The sequence below is a fragment of the Notolepis coatsorum genome, assembly GCF_963971535.1.
Source record: "Notolepis coatsorum genome assembly, chromosome: 3".
Taxonomy (NCBI): domain Eukaryota; kingdom Metazoa; phylum Chordata; class Actinopteri; order Aulopiformes; family Paralepididae; genus Notolepis; species Notolepis coatsorum.
Genome location: NC_140167.1, coordinates 101,002,291 through 101,019,738, shown reverse-complemented (window position 1 = coordinate 101,019,738; position 17,448 = coordinate 101,002,291). Strand labels below are relative to the sequence as shown.

General features: G+C 41.2%; 1 protein-coding gene across 7 annotated transcripts in view; it reads right to left on the bottom strand.

Annotated features, from left to right (window-relative positions):
- Window positions 1-17,448, bottom strand: part of LOC311225659 (mitogen-activated protein kinase kinase kinase kinase 4-like) — a 124,125-nt gene that overhangs the window by 30,076 nt on the left and 76,601 nt on the right. For 6 of the 7 annotated variants that reach the window (XM_084311045.1, XM_084311046.1, XM_084311048.1 and 3 more), the window contains 7 exons: window positions 16,066-16,295; window positions 13,422-13,519; window positions 12,404-12,582; window positions 9,171-9,288; window positions 7,996-8,313; window positions 6,606-6,723; window positions 5,932-6,099 (listed from right to left, as the gene is read on the bottom strand). In XM_084311045.1, coding sequence (XP_084167171.1) covers window positions 5,932-6,099; window positions 6,606-6,723; window positions 7,996-8,313; window positions 9,171-9,288; window positions 12,404-12,582; window positions 13,422-13,519; window positions 16,066-16,295 — 1,229 coding nt within the window. The remainder of the gene's footprint in view (window positions 1-5,931; window positions 6,100-6,605; window positions 6,724-7,995; window positions 8,314-9,170; window positions 9,289-12,403; window positions 12,583-13,421; window positions 13,520-16,065; window positions 16,296-17,448) is intronic. The other variant, XM_084311047.1, reaches the window with a different exon arrangement.

The following is a 17,448-nucleotide window of genomic DNA, read 5'->3' as shown; positions in this document are numbered from 1 at the left end:
ATGATAAATCCCTATACGGGTGGACCTCGCGGGAAACTAAAGTGGCTGGTTTTATATTGTTTAGTTACCTTTAACAACACACATAAGACCATTTTGAAAATGATAATGCACCTACATCAGGTTTAAACGTTGAAAAAGTAAATAGTCCAGGTGGGTCAGTTTACGTTGAACCACTTATTTCATTTTTTAAATCATGTTTTCACAGCCCTTTGTCATAGATGCATTTTTATCATTTCAATTGATAGGAAACATAGAGGTAGATGTTTTTCTTCTTCTGTCCAATTTTTCCTTGCCTGTAGGACAGGGGTAGGCAATTAAGTTTGGCCGAGGGCCACATTTCTTCCAAGCCATTGTATGGGGGGCCGGGAACAAAAACAATGGCTAATTTAATATATTGATAGTGAAAACATTTTAACTCTGTGACAGACCACCTTATAACTAAGACATACATTTGTGGCAGAGGCAGAGAATGGACAAAATAAACTAGCTGCATAGGTGGCCTAATAAACTGTAAACGACATACACATTTGCACTGAACATTATACCTTTGTCTTTTTGCCATTTTATTATAAAACCAGAGACAAGCGCCTCTCTCTTATCGGCCTATCTTACATTACGCGCAACCAATGTGTCTATCTGACGGCCCTTTCTGTGGAGCGCACTGGACTATTGAGAAACAATAGGAATTTCCATTGGTTCTCCCAGTCCATGTGACCATTTCTAGCATTTCCAGCTAAAAAAAATTAAATTAAAAACACAGCTAGTGGGTGAAAAAAACACAGCTAGTGGGTAAAAAGAAAACACAGCTAGTGGGTGAAAAAAAACATCCGGCTCCCTCCCCCACCTGTGTGCTCCGCTTTATTGACCAGTCATTATTTACAACAAGCGGTGCAGGGGTAAGGCTAAGAGAATCATCAAGGACTCCAGCCACCCGAACAACTGCCTCTTTGAACTGCTGCGGTCAGGCAAGCGATACCGGAGTCTCAAGGCGAGCACAGAAAGACTCAGAAGAAGCTTCTATCCCCAGGCCATCAAGCTGCTCAACGAACAATAAACACTATACAACAACCATCAAATGCACACAGCACACACACTCAATTTAAACAAACAACACACTGCAGCACCCACTCTCCACACTTTAGATCACCTAAACACACTTTATATTTATTGATAAAGGATTTGCACTACAACTCGTACACCTTACTGTAAATTGTACCTCATCCCATTTCTGCTTTGCACTATGTAGTATTGTATATTAGTACACTGCATAGTATATTGTATATTATATGGTAACTCAGTTACGTCTATTCTGCATCGAACATTGTACATATGTCTATACTGAACACTGTGACCTCTATTCTTACTTCTATTTTACATGCTATACTATTTTATTTCATACTTATCTTGTCTAGCACAGTCTCTGGAGCGTAACAGTAAGAAGCATTTTGTATAAAAGTATTCTGTACTTCTGTATGACAACTATTAAAGAAACTTGAAACTTATACAGGTGAAACTGTATGATGACTGACGAGCTACAACTTGTGTTGTGATTGATGATTTGCCTTGCTTGCTAACGTTAGGCAGGAACCGGTTAATGGTCTATTTATGGCAACATTGTTTCTATACAAGATCCTGGAGAGGTTTCAGATGAAGATGAGAAGTGGTTCTAACTTGTTTTTTTGTTTTTTAAACTGAAAACAATGTGGAGAGCTGGATTCGAACACGCGAATCCTAGCGTCTCCACACTGGTGGCGAGTGCCTTGCCCACTACACCACCTAGCCGCCCAGAAGTGGTTCTAACTTGTTATTGGTTTCTGTGGAGCAGCCTTTCTTGCTAACATGCTTCCACTTCAGCAATAGTGAGAGGAGAAGGCCACTACAGTTCAATATTAAATATCTAGCTAAGAGAGAGAAGACCACTGCAGTATAATATTAAACATCTAGCTAAGAGAGAGGAGAAGACCACTGCAGTTCAATATTAAACATCTAGCTAAGAGAGAAGACCACTGCAGTATAATATTAAACATCTAGCTAAGAGAGAGGAGAAGACCACTGCAGTTCAATATTAAACATCTAGCTAAGAGAGAAGACCACTGCAGTATAATATTAAACATCTAGCTAAGAGAGAGGAGAAGACCACTACAGTTCAATATTAAACATCTAGCTAAGAGAGAGGAGAAGACCACTACAGTTCAATATTAAACATCTAGCTAAGAGAGAGGAGAAGACCACTACAGTTCAATATTAAACATCTAGCTAAGAGAGAAGACCACTACAGTTCAATATTAAACATCTAGCTAAGAGAGAAGACCACTACAGTTCAATATTAAACATCTAGCTAAGAGAGAGGAGAAGACCACTACAGTTCAATATTAAACATCTAGCTAAGAGAGAGGAGAAGACCACTACAGTTCAATATTAAACATCTAGCTAAGAGAGAGGAGAAGACACTACAGTATAATATTAAACATCTAGCTAAGAGAGAAGACCACTACAGTTCAATATTAAACATCTAGCTAAGAGAGAGGAGAAGACACTACAGTTCAATATTAAACATCTAGCTAAGAGAGAGGAGAAGACCACTGCAGTTCAATATTAAACATCTAGCTAAGAGAGAAGACCACTACAGTTCAATATTAAACATCTAGCTAAGAGAGAGGAGAAGACCACTACAGTTCAATATTAAACATCTAGCTAAGAGAGAGGAGAAGACCACTACAGTTCAATATTAAACATCTAGCTAAGAGAGAGGAGAAGACCACTGCAGTATAATATTAAACATCTAGCTAAGAGAGAAGACCACTGCAGTATAATATTAAACATCTAGCTAAGAGAGAGGAGAAGACCACTGCAGTATAATATTAAACATCTAGCTAAGAGAGAGGAGACCACTACAGTTCAATATTAAACATCTAGCTAAGAGAGAGGAGAAGACCACTACAGTTCAATATTAAACATCTAGCTAAGAGAGAGGAGAAGACAACTGCAGTTCAATATTAAACATCTAGCTAAGAGAGAGAGAAGACCACTACAGTTCAATATTAAACATCTAGCTAAGAGAGAAGACCACTACAGTTCAATATTAAACATCTAGCTAAGAGAGAAGACCACTACAGTTCAATATTAAACATCTAGCTAAGAGAGAGGAGAAGACCACTACAGTTCAATATTAAACATCTAGCTAAGAGAGAGGAGAAGACCACTACAGTTCAATATTAAACATCTAGCTAAGAGAGAGGAGAAGACCACTGCAGTTCAATATTAAACATCTAGCTAAGAGAGAAGACCACTACAGTTCAATATTAAACATCTAGCTAAGAGAGAGGAGAAGACCACTACAGTTCAATATTAAACATCTAGCTAAGAGAGAGGAGAAGACCACTACAGTTCAATATTAAACATCTAGCTAAGAGAGAGGAGAAGACCACTGCAGTATAATATTAAACATCTAGCTAAGAGAGAAGACCACTGCAGTATAATATTAAACATCTAGCTAAGAGAGAGGAGAAGACCACTGCAGTATAATATTAAACATCTAGCTAAGAGAGAGGAGACCACTACAGTTCAATATTAAACATCTAGCTAAGAGAGAGGAGAAGACCACTACAGTTCAATATTAAACATCTAGCTAAGAGAGAGGAGAAGACAACTGCAGTTCAATATTAAACATCTAGCTAAGAGAGAGAGAAGACCACTACAGTTCAATATTAAACATCTAGCTAAGAGAGAAGACCACTGCAGTTCAATATTAAACATCTAGCTAAGAGAGAGAGAAGACCACTACAGTTCAATATTAAACATCTAGCTAAGAGAGGAGAAGACCACTGCAGTTCAATATTAAACATCTAGCTAAGAGAGAGGAGAAGACACTACAGTATAATATTAAACATCTAGCTAAGAGAGAGGAGAAGACCACTGCAGTATAATATTAAACATCTAGCTAAGAGAGAAGACCACTGCAGTATAATATTAAACATCTAGCTAAGAGAGAGGAGAAGACCACTGCAGTATAATATTAAACATCTAGCTAAGAGAGAGGAGACCACTACAGTTCAATATTAAACATCTAGCTAAGAGAGAGGAGAAGACCACTGCAGTTCAATATTAAACATCTAGCTAAGAGAGAGGAGAAGACACTACAGTATAATATTAAACATCTAGCTAAGAGAGAAGACCACTACAGTTCAATATTAAACATCTAGCTAAGAGAGAGGAGAAGACCACTGCAGTTCAATATTAAACATCTAGCTAAGAGAGAAGACCACTGCAGTTCAATATTAAACATCTAGCTAAGAGAGAGGAGAAGACCACTACAGTTCAATATTAAACATATAGCTAAGAGAGAGGAGAAGACCACTGCAGTTCAATATTAAACATCTAGCTAAGAGAGAAGACCACTGCAGTTCAATATTAAACATCTAGCTAAGAGAGAAGAGAAGACCACTACAGTTCAATATTAAACATCTAGCTAAGAGAGAAGACCACTACAGTTCAATATTAAACATCTAGCTAAGAGAGAAGACCACTACAGTTCAATATTAAACATCTAGCTAAGAGAGAGAAGACCACTGCAGTATAATATTAAACATCTAGCTGAGAGAGAGAAGACCACTACAGTTCAATATTAAACATCTAGCTGAGAGAGAGGAGAAGACACTACAGTTCAATATTAAACATCTAGCTAAGAGAGAGGAGAAGACCACTACAGTTCAATATTAAACATCTAGCTAAGAGAGAGGAGAAGACCACTGCAGTTCAATATTAAACATCTAGCTAAGAGAGAGGAGAAGACACTACAGTATAATATTAAACATCTAGCTAAGAGAGAAGAGAAGACACTACAGTATAATATTAAACATCTAGCTAAGAGAGAGAAGACCACTACAGTTCAATATTAAACATCTAGCTAAGAGAGAGGAGAAGACACTACAGTTCAATATTAAACATCTAGCTAAGAGAGAGGAGAAGACCACTACAGTTCAATATTAAACATCTAGCTAAGAGAGAGGAGAAGACACTACAGTATAATATTAAACATCTAGCTAAGAGAGAGGAGAAGACCACTACAGTTCAATATTAAACATCTAGCTAAGAGAGAGGAGAAGACCACTGCAGTTCAATATTAAACATCTAGCTAAGAGAGAGGAGAAGACCACTACAGTTCAATATTAAACATCTAGCTAAGAGAGAGGAGAAGACCACTGCAGTTCAATATTAAACATCTAGCTAAGAGAGAGGAGAAGACCACTACAGTTCAATATTAAACATCTAGCTAAGAGAGAGGAGAAGACCACTGCAGTTCAATATTAAACATCTAGCTAAGAGAGAGGAGACCACTACAGTTCAATATTAAACATCTAGCTAAGAGAGAGGAGAAGACCACTACAGTTCAATATTAAACATCTAGCTAAGAGAGAGGAGAAGACCACTGCAGTTCAATATTAAACATCTAGCTAAGAGAGAGGAGAAGACCACTACAGTTCAATATTAAACATCTAGCTAAGAGAGAGGAGAAGACCACTGCAGTTCAATATTAAACATCTAGCTAAGAGAGGAGAAGACCACTGCAGTTCAATATTAAACATCTAGCTAAGAGAGAGGAGAAGACCACTGCAGTATAATATTAAACATCTAGCTAAGAGAGGAGAAGACCACTGCAGTTCAATATTAAACATCTAGCTAAGAGAGAGGAGAAGACACTACAGTTCACATCTCCCTGGGTGTTTCAGACAGAAGACAGTGCTCTCCCATCTTGACTGTCACTTTCCACAATACTATCGAATAAAGCAGATGTTACCCCAGAGTGCAGCACAGATGATTCTTATCTCACCACTAGAGTGCAGCACAGAGGATTCTTATCTCACCCCAGAGTGCAGCACAGAGGATTCTTATCTCACCACTAGAGGGCAGCACAGATGATTCTTATCTCACCCCAGAGTGCAGCACAGAGGATCTCAGAGTTGAACCTCTTCTTGTATTTGCGGATCTCCGGTGTGTCGCTCTGCGGGCGCGTGTTGACAGGGTTGACGTTGACCACGGAGCCCTTCCTGGACGGGTCGGCTCTCAGGGCCTCGGCCAGACGGGCGTCATTGGCGTACCCTAGGAGGTCAAAGGTCAGGGCTTAGGGTAGGGGCATGCGCACGGGTGTAGACATAGAAGTTGGCGGGCGGGGATCAAACGGCAAGGTTTTAATGTTACAGTTTGAAGTTGGGTTTGAAAAGCACTGTTTTAGTTTTTTTTTTTTTTACTTTAATAATACATGATTGAACCTCTTCGAAAAAGAGTAGGGACATGGGACATGTCATGGACATGTCATAGGGACATGGATTATCCAGCATAGTGCTTATTAAATATTCTGTGCCACCAGTAATGAAACAGCAAGGTATCAATCCCAAAGGTTAACGTCAAACAGGTAGGCCAAGGTGAGTTGGATGCATATCATGATTTGCGTTAACAACATTTGCATTTACATTCATCCAAAGCGACTTATAAGTTCTGTACAAGAGGTCAGCAGGAAGGATTGTAAGTAACAATGTTCATCAAACAGTGTTGAACAAGCAGGACATCTGATCCTTAACATACAGTCAACAGTGGGCGGGACTTACCGACGTTATTGAGGGCGCTGCCGGTGGATGGAGAGACCTGGAGGAGGCGTGGGTCGATGAAAGGTGTGAAGGAGGAGGAGGACTTGTGTTTCTGCATGGTGCTGCTGCTAGACTGGCTCTACAGGAGGAGGGTGAGAGACATGTGACCCACAGGCCTGGGTCGCTACAAAGACCCACTTACTGATCTGACCAGATTGACCATCACATGTAGACACAAAGGAAGTGGAGCTTGACTTTATTCCCCAACTTAACCTGACTGGACCCAATGGACTGAATTCATAAATTTGTTCCCGAATTAATTTCTCAGGTTTGGGGCCCGGTTAACTGTGTCATTAGAAAATTATTTGCAAATTTGGTTGATTTAGGTTTGGACAGACATCTTTTTGGGTTCGGGTAGGGCCAGGAGTGAATCATTAGGTCATATTCAGGCTCTACAACAGTAAGTCTTTAGACACAATATGGACACAACATGGTGTATGGAAAATACTTCACATGTAAAGCAAGCAAAGACAGAACGGTACTATATATATAAATGCAAACGGCATGCAAACACAAGGGGCATTCAATAAGGAGAAATGTCTTGAAGTGGACGAGGAGAGCAGGTATATGGTGGTGGGCAAAGAAATGAACAGAATGTTCAGTCAAAAAAAAAGCAAAAGAAGACTGGGAACTAAAAATAATTTAAAATGTTTCCATTGTAAAAATATATGTAATATAATATATATAATATTTAATATACTTGCCGCTCAGCTCCTAACCGCCCTCTTTTCTGTGAAATATCATCTGGGGAATGTGATTCTATGAGTCATTTACTGAACAAGAGTACAGTGAGCATAAATAAAGTAGAATGAACTCCAGATAACTTTGTAGGGAAGCAAGGAAATCGAGTAATAATCGAGCACAAAAGGACATCGGCGTACGAAGCAGACGAAGTCCACGCAGCCCGAGAGGCCTATGGTGATCTGAGGTCATGACCACTGATATATCAATTATTTCTCCTGAAAAAACACAAGATTTATGGCTCCAGCAGGACAACTTTATGATAAGTCACTTATAATACAGGTCACCACCACCACTAACAGGGCCTTGAAGGAAGCTTGCATCAGTAGAGAAAACAAAGAGAAGTGGAGTGGCCAGAGAGGGCCACCAGAGGGCGATCCAACCAATCTGAGACATAGAAGGAAGACGGAGGAGGAGACGATACTGTTGAGGCCAGTTAGAATCGGGAGCACATGTGCAAAGCGGTTTGGAGCACACGTGTGTGTGGTGTCTCGCAACGTTGACGTGTTCTAAACCCAATTCTGACCGGATCTAACAATATCATCTTCTCCTAACCGGTCCTTATAAGTCCAGGACTGGATGGGTAAAAAAAGGGCACCCAGGGACATACCTCCATGAGCATGGCGAGCTTTTCCAGGGGGCTCTGGGGGGACATAGAGGAGGGGCTGGCCAGGCTGGAGGAGGAGGGGGAATTGGAGGAGGTGGAGGAGGAGGAGGGGGATGAGTGGTGGCTCTGCTGGATGAGGTCTGGGAGGAGGTGGATGCGGCCCGCAAAGCCATTCCTGTCCTGGTGTTGACCACCACCGGGGTGGTGGTGGTGGCTGGGGGTGTGGTGGCCCAGCACTGAGCCAGGGCTGGGGGCGAAGCCGGTGAGCAAGCCGGGGCTTTGTCCCGGGCTAGGGGTGGGGCACTTTTTGTCACCTGCACTCTGGAAGTAAAAAGAGGGGTAGACTTTGGGTCTAGAAGCGTTCCTTATGAGTTCAGGGCAGGAGAAGGTCTTCACTAGAGAGAAGGGTAAGCTAAAGTGGCTATTCTACAGGTAGAGAGAACAGTCTTGTTAGTAGTCCATCATTGTCATTGGCTGTGGTCTTAAGCGTTACTCGCACCACAGCGTGAAGATAAGTATTCCTCTGATAAAAAATAATCATACCCGGTATATTAAATGTCTGTAAATACATATCCTAATATTCTAGTGAAGGAGTTAGGTCTTAGATTTAGATTTTTACAAGTATAGAAGTATAAAGGCTCTAGAGACGACACGACATGTTACACAGCGAGGATTTGGATATATTTTGGATTGAAACCCTGCAGCAGCCAAAGCTGGACTGGAGAGGAGCCCAGAGGAACAGTCCACTAGTCCAGCAACAGTATGTTTGTGCAATTTACAGTCTGTTGCTTTTTATTTAAATTAGAGCCCGTCTGTCTGTCCAACAAATGGATACTCGTCATTGAAAATGAATTAAAGATAGATGGACCGGAACAGCAGATCAATGTAGCCGTATAACGTTATCAAAGTAAGCACTCTACAGACATTGAGTGTCATTTTATAAAATGTCAACCCTGCTGTCTAAGCCTGTATCCATTCTAACCCAAAGTCTATTGCCATCTCCACTTATTATCCTGCAGCACAAAATAAACAGGAGCCAACACAACACAAAAAAACACAGTGGCAAAACAATAGGGGAAATGAATGAATGGACAAACAAAATACACCACACAGCGTTTTAAATGTAGAAACATCAGATTGGTGCGTGGTGTGTCCTCCTGTTGGTTTTTCACCGTTACCTGTCGGACGATCAGCGTGCCGTCTTTGCAGGGCGTGGAGGCGGCGTCGCCCTCGCCGTCGTCGTGAACGATCATGGTTTTCACAGACTCTGTCTCGCCATTACTCAGCCTGGAAGAACTGAGGAGATGAGGAAAAGAAGAAAACACTTGTATAAATATTAGTGCTGTCAAACGATTAAAATATTTAACTCGATTAATCGCATGATTGTCCATAGTTAACTCGCGATTAATCGCAAATTAATCACATTTTTTTTTTCATTTTTTTTATACCTTAAACAGATCTTTTTCAAGTTCCAAGTTTTAATACTCTTATCAACATGCGAGTCAACAAATGCTTGCTTTGTGCAGCCATTTAACACAAAAGGATGACCCTCATGCATTGCAAATTTGCATCAAATTCAAAACAGAGTGATGCACAAAATAACTTAAAAGAAAATAATAATTTAAAACAATGAATAAAGTGTGCATGAAATAATAGGGGAAAGAAAACGTTAGGAACTTGTTACATTCACACACACAAGGGCTGATTAATCACACACCCCCCTCTCTCCCTCACACACACACTCCCAGCTCTTTTTCTCTTTTGCCCCTTCCTCATCTCTCTCACCCCCCTCTCTCTCTATATCTCACACACACACACACACACACACACACACACACACACACACACACACACACACACACACACACACACACACACACACACACACACACACACACACACACACACACACACACACACACACACACACACACACACACACACACTTCAGAAACAAACATAGTATCAATGAGAGCATCAATAATATATAAGCAAAGGAAACAATATAAGCACCTGAGTGAAGTATAGTAAAAAAAAAAAAAAAAAAATCTTGAGTTAAAAAAATTAGTGGCATTAATAGAATCGGGAGTTAACGCGATATTAACGCGATATATTTGACAGCCTTAATAAATATATATATATATACAGTATATATATATATGCTGCAATACAATGCTACCGTTATGTATTATGTATCTATAGGATATGTGGAGCATTAATCCCATGTTTGACCTGAGAAATTGCTCGTGCCACATTGCTATCTGCTTACAAAGCTGCACGGCAGGAGGAGAGGGGAAACCGTTCCAAGGTCTAATACTGTCTGTTTTAATATGTTGTGGTGGAAAATATGACACGTTTCATCCTATTACATAATTTGTACAGCTTACTGGGCCTATTAGTTCATAGCTCCGTTTAAATACATATTCTCTGTACAGCCTTGACTAGTTAATATAGTTAACTAGTATACAACTCAGACACTAGGGCGAGAGTCTTAACAATGTTAAAACAACGGCCAAGGCCCAGGACAGCTCTACTTAGATATGACACACGTCCAAGAAGAATCACATTCTTTCTTTTCTCGTTAGTCTTCATATCAGTCTTGTGCGAGACACGACAAAACCCCTAAGCCCATATTTATTTTTTTATTTTTTTCCCCCACATTTTCTCATCTTTTTTTTCATTTGTCATTCCCAGCTGGTATTTATTGTAAGTCTGACCAGAGCTCTTTCTCACTTTCTGGTCAGACGCTCGTGTTAGACTTGTCTCCGATTGTAATAGTAATAATAATCAATTTTGTATAGCGCTTTTCCGAATGCTCAAAGACACTTTACAGAGCAAAATAAACAATACAGTTTTAAACTGAGGATACTTTTCTATGGCCACAAAAATAAACAATGTTCTTTTTTTATACAATTTGACTCATCTGAATTTCTACAGTTCACCATATTGGCTGATTTAAAATATTTCACAACAATGTTTAATATGTTTTGGTGTATTTCTCTAAGACTAAGGACATGATAATTGACTTCAGACACAACCCCGGTCATCAAGCCAGTGTAGCTATAGTGTAATTCACGATGAGGACGTCCAGATTGTTGAATCGTACAAATACCTGGGAACTGTGTTTGACTGTAAACTGAAGTTCAACCTAAATACAGAGTCTTGTTAAAAAAAGGTCATCAGAGGATCTACCTGCTGAGAAAGCTGAACTCTTTTAATGTTAGTGCGAAGATCCTGAGCACTTTTTATAGTTATTTTATTGAAAGCCTCCTAACTTTTTCTTTTATCTGCTGGTTCAGTGGCCTGTCCATTAAAGATAGGAACAGCCTACAGTACATAGTGAAAGTGTGCTCCAAAATAATTGGAGTAAAACAGAGAGACCTATGTTCTCTCTGGACGGACCAGGTGGTCAAGAAGGGGACGAGCATCACTAACCAACCCCTCCACGCTCTGTCTCAGCGGTTTGCACTGTTGCCTTCTGGCCGCCGTTATGACGTCCCACCAAGTAGGACCAACCGCTACGCCAAATCTTTTGTCCCCTCGGCTATCAGACTTTTAAACACAGACGGTAGTCATTTTAAGTAGCCTTTTGCACTTGGTTGTCTGTTTTTACTTTTACTTTTACTGCTGGATTGTGTATCACATGGAGTGTTTCTCTTTTTATTTGCCGTGCTGTCGCTGAGATGTTTTGTTGTTTGTTTGTCTTTGTTGCTCGTTGGCGAAGCTGCAAATATGAATTGCCCCACGCGGGATCAATAAAGTTGTCTGAATCTGAATTTTCATAAAATGGCTTTGATGAGTTTAAATATGCCGTTGAAATTTACTTCTTGCTAAGAAATTCTAACTCTAAAATGTTCCAAGTCAAACCTTTATCCTAAAGCGTTACAACACTGTGGGGTTTTAACGACACTATGGAAGCTCTAACCCTGGCAGTGAGAGTTAACACACTCCGCCAGGGGCGGACCTAGCACATTTGGCGCCCTAGGCGAGATTCACCACTTTTATTTTTATTTTTTTGTAATTTTTTTTTTGTAATTTTTTTTTAATGGCTTTTGCCTCTTCATAGTTCTCTAACGTTAGTCTTTCTTTCCTCAACGCTCAATTCTATAAACACTTGACCGATACCCATCAATGCACAGCGCTCTAGCATGTTCTGACTGTGAACACCTAAAGCTGAGGCTCAGACCGACCGACCGTTTTAGATTTTTGGCTCATTTCCCCTTATGTTAGAATTTTTTTTATGTAAAAATAATGGTTGCAGATATAGAGGGGGGCGCCAAAACTACACAGAGAAAAAAAATAAAAAATAAATAAATTTGCGCCCCCCTCTGGGTGGCGCTCTAGGCGACCGCCTATATCGCCTGTAGGAAGGTCCGCCCCTGCACTCCGCCCACTGAGAGGAGCTACATACACAGCTCTGGAGTCCTCAGGGCCTGAGGTGGACTCCTCGCCTCCCTCCTGGTCCACCTCCTCATCATCGTCTTCATCCGTGGTCCCCGACTCCTCGCTGGAGGAGGAGTAGTCGGTCACCTTGTGGGGGGGTCGCACCTCCTCCGCGGCACGCAGCTCCTTGGCCAGGGCGCTCAGGTCCTACAAGGAGGTGAAAGAAGGACAAACTTTTCACTTTCTTTCTTTTTTTCCTCTCTCTCAATTTCTGTCCATTTTTCCCAGCTGCTGGCAAGTGTTACAAGCAAAAATAGTGATTCTTCATCAGACATATGAAGCAGGTAGAAACAGGAAGGTACTAGAGAGAAAACAGAGGTCTCACAAAGGTTGTGCCAGCCAATGAGAAGCCAGCTTGTGAGGAGCAAAGACAATAAGATAGATGGGGGGTGAGAAAAGTAGATGAGTGTTACACATCACTGCCACCTGGTGGACGTCTCTTCAAGCTACAGGAAAGGTTAGTGAGATGATGATACAGCGTTAGAGAGAAAGAGGCTTAAAATATAACAGTGAAAATGTGAAATTGACGACACACAGAAGATCATTTTATTTTTTTTGCAATTAAGAGAAAGCATGAGTTAAGATGGCCGAGGCCGAAAGGACCAGTGGAGAGAAAAGCAAGCCATTAGTACAGAACCCTTCAGCCAGCAAGCCACATCCAGACACACATGGTTCTATGCAGGCTTACCACTTCACCCTATGAGAGGATGGCATGATGAGGTGATCCAAAAGGAGCCCCCCGATCATTGTTATTATTCAAACACACACACAAAGATAACAGAGAAATGTCTGTCAGGGCATAAAAAAAACCTTCCTCAAAAACGAATCATTCCCATTAGAGAAATTCCACATTTTCAAAGTCAGACACGCTGTGATAATCAGTACCCAAACAACACTTTCATCAACACATCATGAGCACCTTCCAAACCACTACATGGCTTGGGGACTAATTCTACGTTGAGCTAGTCGGGGGTTCAAACTCTCACCGCCGGTCTGTTAGGCCTGACCACATCCCTTCTCTCCTCTGGTTTTTTCCCAGCATGCTCTGGCCGCTGGAGGGGAGAGCCCTCAGACTTGGATGAGGCTGAATGAGGGGGGAGGGGGGGGGGGGCAGTTGGGATCAAATGTCATTAAACTGGACAAAGTAAGACTAGACCTAAGACACAGTGTCAGTAAACCGGATAAAGTAAGACTAGACCTAAGACACATAGGGCGGGATCCACTAAGAATGGATTGCGCGGTGGGAATTGCACGCAGATCCTGCTCCGTCTTTGCGAGCTATCCACTAAGGACATTGCGCGGATGAGATACCAGCGCAGACACGCCCATTACGCGTGGAGTTTTCCCCGGAGCAGTCTGCACTCTGTTGGCAGATATCAGGAAGTGGAAAAATAAGCCCGGAATGAGGCATAAACACAAAATACTAATTAAGCAAGCTCTATACATTGCGAAGGCTATCTCAGCCTGTGGCTTTATATTTCTCGAACAAATCATATTCTGTTTATAAGATCTATTTTCTAGTGTTCCAACGAAACCTCAATCAACAAAATCCGTCCATAGATTCTGGCTGTACAGGACGAAATGTAAGGTGGCATATAGTCAGTCGCTTATAAAGCCATATTTTTCACAGCCAGACTTGGAGCAAATCACGCCACTTTGCGAAGGCTATCTCGGCCCGTCTAATCCTCATGGACCCGACGGCACGTTATAAATAAAGTTTATTCTGGAGCATATGTGCGGCGGTGGCACAATTGGAATGTGAGTGCAGTCAATAACGATAATAATATATAGCATCTTTCATACACGGATTGTAGTTCAAAGTGCTTTATATAATGAATACATAATAAAAACAAGTAGCAAATAAAAGTTGCATCATGATACAAAATCAATATCAATCAATCCATAACGCCAACAACATTAATGAATACGATTGCGTGGGATCTCTGGGTGGCTGGCTCAATACCATCCTTGATTTAATCCAGAGTGATATTCTCCTTCGAAATATTCTTTCACGGCCACGCGGCCTGGCATTACGATTTACTGCTGCCATGATCACCTGTGACGCTGGCATGATGCCTCTTTATAGCGCTTAGGGATCTAGACTGCGCTTATTTACCACCATGTCTGTGAAGACGGTAGGTGCGTAGCATTAATTGCTCTGTGCAATTGGCGCGGGCCGTTGTGGATACCGAGCAGATTTTGACGAGGCTCATTTGCATAGAAAGGGGAACATGTTCTGCCCATATGACCTCATTTAAATATGCGCCAATTGCATCCGATGCAATGCTGATGGAACGCATGCGCCACCTCATTTCACCCGTTGCACGTCCTTTGTGGATACCAAACAGAGCGATGGAAAAAAACTGTGCAAACCCTTTGTGGATCCCGCCCATAGTGTCAGTAAACTGGACAAAGTAAGACTAAACCTAAGACACATAACTGGACAAAGTAAGACTAAACCCAAGACACATAGTGTCAGTAAACTAGACAAAGTAAGACTAAACCCAAGACACATAGTGTCAGTAAACTAGACAAAGTAAGACTAAACCCAAGACACATAGTGTCAGTAAACTGGACAAAGTAAGACTAAACCTAAGACACATAGTGTCAGTAAACTGGACAAAGTAAGACTAAACCTAAGACACAGTGTCAGTAAACTGGACAAAGTAAGACTAAACCTAAGACACATAGTGTCAGTAAACTAGACAAAGTAAGACTAAACCTAAGACACAGTGTCAGTAAACTGGACAAAGTAAGACTAAACCCAAGACACATAGTGTCAGTAAACTAGACAAAGTAAGACTAAACCTAAGACACATAGTGTCAGTAAACTGGACAAAGTAAGACTAAACCTAAGACACATAGTGTCAGTAAACTGGACAAAGTAAGACTAAACCTAAGACACAGTGTCAGTAAACTAGACAAAGTAAGACTAAGTCTATATCTAAGACACATAGTTTGTTCATACTGTAGTGTAATTTGTTTGTTCGTACTGTAGTGTTATTAGTTTGTTTGTACTGTAGTGTTATTAGTTTGTTCGTAATGTAGTGTTATTAGTTTGTTTGTACTGTAGTGTTATTAGTTTGTTCGTAATGTAGTGTTATTTGTTGTTGCTTTGTTTGTTTGTACAGTCATGTTATTTGTTAATTTGTGATATATTTTTTTGTGCTCAATGTTTTCTTTTTCCGTGTCTTAGGGATGTGAGGGAGGTGGGTGTCCTGGGATTGGGAGGGGGTGGGTGGGGGTTCTTGGCTGGGGAGGGCGGTTGAGCAGGGGGCAATGGAGGGAGTGGGGGGTTAGCAATTGAGTGTTGTGGGTGTTTATGTTTCATTTTCTATACATGTTTTATAAAGTGTGTAAATAAGAAAATGTGAATAAACATATTTATAAAAAAATGTGTGCATGTATTTCATCTGCATCTTTTTTATGTTTATTCTCATGTGCCAGTGTTTGGGGGGGGGGGGGGGGGGGGTTGCACCTGTTAATTGTTTTTGGGGAGGGTGCCTGTATTTGGGGGTGGGGGAGTGTGCCTGTATTTGGGGGTGGGGGAGTGTGCCTGTATTTGGGGGTGCCAGTGTCTGGGGGGGTGCGCCAGTGTTTGGGGGTGGTGGGGAGTGTGCCGTAACATACGTGGGTTCGTCTGCATGTGTGCCGCTGACTCAACACGTCGTGCATGGTATGCTGTGGACTCACAGCGGGCTCTGAACCGCTCCTCCCCTGAGCCGCTGTGGGAACCCGGCTGAGAGCTGGAGTTGCTGGAGCTGCTGGAGGAGGAGCTGGAGCCTCCACTGTGACTGTGAGTGCTGCCTGGCCGAGGAACCAGCTTCTCCACCCGCTCCCAGAGCAGACGGGGCTCTGCACTGCAGCAGAGAGACAAGGTTTAGTCAAATAACGTGGATACACTAGGGATGGGCATTTGAAAGTACATCAATATTCGTAAAAAAGGTGGTATAGATAACATTCAGCCACTAGGTGTCGCACTAGAGCACCAGCATGTAATTTATCCCATCGGTAAATGTATCCTTCACTAAATAAATAATCATAATTGTGGATTTTCTCTTTATTAGTCAAATAAATTGGAAATCAAATCAAAGACAATTTGTTCAAAACCTCAAAATCAGTGCCATTGAATATAGCTGTAGTGCTATAATACCTGCATTAATAAAGGAATATCTTACCTTATCTTATCTTATCATTTACAATAGTCAAATATAGGAAGGACAGGAGGACAAAGGAGGACAGGGGTTTAGCAAGGAGCTTGTTGATCATACAGTTCTCTGTGTGTGTGAGCTAGGGCCAGGGGGGTAAAGTACTCAAGTAATTGTACTTTGTTACAATACTTAAGTACTATTTTTGGGGGATTTGTACTTTACTCAAGTATTATTATTAGGTGTGTATACTTGTACTTTTACTCAATTACATTTCAGAGACAAAAAACATACTTTTTACTTCTTACATTTAAAATGCAGACATACAAAGTACAAATCTCACAGGTCCAACTATTTTAATTAGTATATTTGTTTCTCTGGCCAAACTAACGTTAACGTTATTAATCCTGCGGCCGCACTTTATTTAAAAAAACAGCCAATCAAATCCCCATCAATGGAAAATGAACCCGCCCATACCCCATGCTGATTGGTCCTTGTGCAAGACTAGAAAGCAGGGATCTTTGATTAAACACCTGCCATCAGAAGAACAGACAGTCAGAGTGACGAGCTACAGAAGACGGCCACAAACTACAGTACGAGTGACGAAGAGGACGAAACGGAACATTTCATTTCCCGGGAATAAAAAAAAGGTTTTTACTTTTACTTTTTAGTACTAGTACATTTAAAAGTAGAAACTTTTAGACTTTTTACTCAAGTGTGTTTTTAGCCAGATACTCTGACTTTTACCCGAGTACGATTTTGAGACGGTACCCATACTTTCACTTAAGTATAATTTCTCAGTACTTTTTACACCCCTGGCTAGGGCAGGGGTTCCCAAACTTTTCAGGCCGGGACCCAGAAAATA